Below are 2,243 nucleotides of genomic sequence, written 5' to 3' on the forward strand. Positions count from 1 at the left end.
TGATTAATAAGGAATAAATTAATGAAAGAAAAATAGTGAAGACAAGGAATTTAACAAGAGATTATTTCCATAGAAGAGACACTAAATTGCTTCTAAATAAAGAGAAACAAAGCAGACACAGAAACACAGACAGGCTAAACCATCATTTTAATGGGATGGTACAACTGAGAAAGATCTGGGTCCCCAGAGGAAATCAGAAGGAGACCCAGATACTCAGATACTTATTTTCCAACCTGTATAGGTAAATACTTTTTGTCAATGCAGCACAGAAAAGCACTATCACAAAAAATATGATATTCTTCACTTTTTCCACATGATTTCTTGCAAACACCTTTAGTTCGCCAACATGTAGAAAAGACTCTTCTTATATACATATTTGGTCCACTTTTAACTGTCAACAGAAACAAGGGTTAATGCACAGTGTTCTGCAGTGTCATGGTACCATGGATAAATTAGATTGAATCAGATTATACTTTATAACTTTTTAATGGTAAATTGGATGGAATCAAAACATCCCAGTCAAGTTATGGCTGAGTACCTTCTTTTCGGTGGTTCTTATTTTCCGAAGAACCTATTATAAGTCATCAGTTCCCATGATCCCCACTTACATGAATCACTAATCAATTATATGCAGGTACCAGGGCCCAGCACATTCAGCTTGAGACTCTTTGCCATGAAAAGAACCTCAGAGTAGTCCCAGGGATTTACAGAGGCCCTACACCAGGAGATGTCTGGGATAGTACCAAGGCAGTATGAGATCATCAAAGTCTCAGCTTGAAGAAGAAAAGATCACTGACCTGGAATTAGAGAAGCCCATGCTTCTAGCCCTGCATCCCAATAACATTGTGTGTGATTTTTAGCAAAGTACCTTTACTACCTGCCTTGGCTTAATCACCGGGTACTTGAAAGCATGACATGGGATAATGAGTGTGAAATGGTTTGAAATACCTGAAACCCATATCTAAATCTTTTGCTAGTATTTTTTATAGCCCTAAGACCTGGGTACCTCTGGAAGCTAAGGGGTGGAGGGGATTAGTAGGAAGGCAGTTTAAGCAGGTGAGGGTGGCTCTGAGTCACCCTACTGAGCTGTCCATCAGTCTCTCCATTCAGCCAGTTCATGGAACCATCTATTGGGGCTTTGCAGTATGAGAATAATCAATGCGGTATGACCAAAGGCCACTGGCAAGCAAACTTGCCTGCCATGTGCCCGTTAGCCCTGAAGCACCCCTCTGGGGACAGCGGAGTCCAACAGCAACACAGTGCACCACCCAGGACAGTGGCAGTCTCAACACAATCCTCATCTGGGCCTGTCTTTTGAGTACTTCACACTTGACCTTTAAGTGGTAACTTCAATATGAAGGTCTGGGTAGTTTTCTGCAGACCCCAGCAAACTACAAGCAAAAATTGTTTGAGAACCTCCACTTCAGTGACTTCAGTGGACCCTTCTTGGTATTATCAAGTTGCTAGTTTCTGTCCAGAGGATGTAAATTATGAGCCCTCTCACAGATGTTTCCAAGGATCCCATCATGCTGTAAGTTAAAACTTTGGAGCAACCAGCTCTGTTTGCTAATTCTGCTCAGCATAAAATTTGCTTAGGCTTCTCAATGTGAGAAAAGTAATTCAGGTAACTGACTTAGGAGGGCAAATTCTAAGAGTCCTGAAGGAATGGTCCCCCTCCCACTCCCAAATCCTACCTGTCTTCTAAAGGTCTCATGCTTTTTCTTTTCCCCACGTCTGCCAATACCATTGGTCCAACTTTCCCCTCAAACTTCACAGACTCCCCAGACCAAAATCCAGAACCATCTTCTTCACTGGAGAGAACCACTTCCTGCTATGTGTCCTTTAAGGGCATCTTCTCTCCATTTTCTGGAACAGCCCGAAGTGTCCATCTCTGATCACATCCCTTCCTGTTTCAGCTTCCTTCATCCAAGTCCTGCTCTCTTCTCATCCCCTCTCCCTTCACTGCTTATAATTGCACAGGGAGAATATTTCATTTTACCTGGTGGAACACAGGAGAGCAAGACAAGGACCACAAGGACCAAGAGTAAGCTCTTCATAGCTAAACCAATCAACAAAGAGACAACTGGAAGGTAAGAGAGAGTCACTCTATTTGTAGCTCTCTAGCCATGGGGACCTGCATGGCTAGTGAACCTTTCAGGAACAAGAACATCTGCTTGCTCCACTGAGCAGTCCAATAAACTAAAGGTCTAACTTTGAACATGACATCTCACCATTAAAATCTT

At 42.4% G+C, this 2,243-nt stretch overlaps 1 protein-coding gene across 1 annotated transcript; it reads right to left on the reverse strand.

The window, feature by feature from the left end:
* Positions 1 to 221: 221 nt before the first annotated feature.
* DEFB135 (defensin beta 135) lies at positions 222 to 2,057 on the reverse strand. Its single transcript, XM_031023787.1, has 2 exons — positions 2,000 to 2,057; positions 222 to 391 (listed from the first exon to the last, which is right to left on the reverse strand). The coding sequence occupies exons 1-2, from the start codon at positions 2,055 to 2,057 to the stop codon at positions 222 to 224; spliced, it is 228 nt and encodes a 75-aa protein (XP_030879647.1).
* Positions 2,058 to 2,243: the final 186 nt, after the last annotated feature.

This window comes from Leptonychotes weddellii, unplaced genomic scaffold, assembly GCF_054177405.1.
Source record: "Leptonychotes weddellii isolate Sample4059 unplaced genomic scaffold, ASM5417740v2 HiC_scaffold_23803, whole genome shotgun sequence".
Taxonomy (NCBI): Eukaryota; Metazoa; Chordata; class Mammalia; order Carnivora; family Phocidae; genus Leptonychotes; species Leptonychotes weddellii.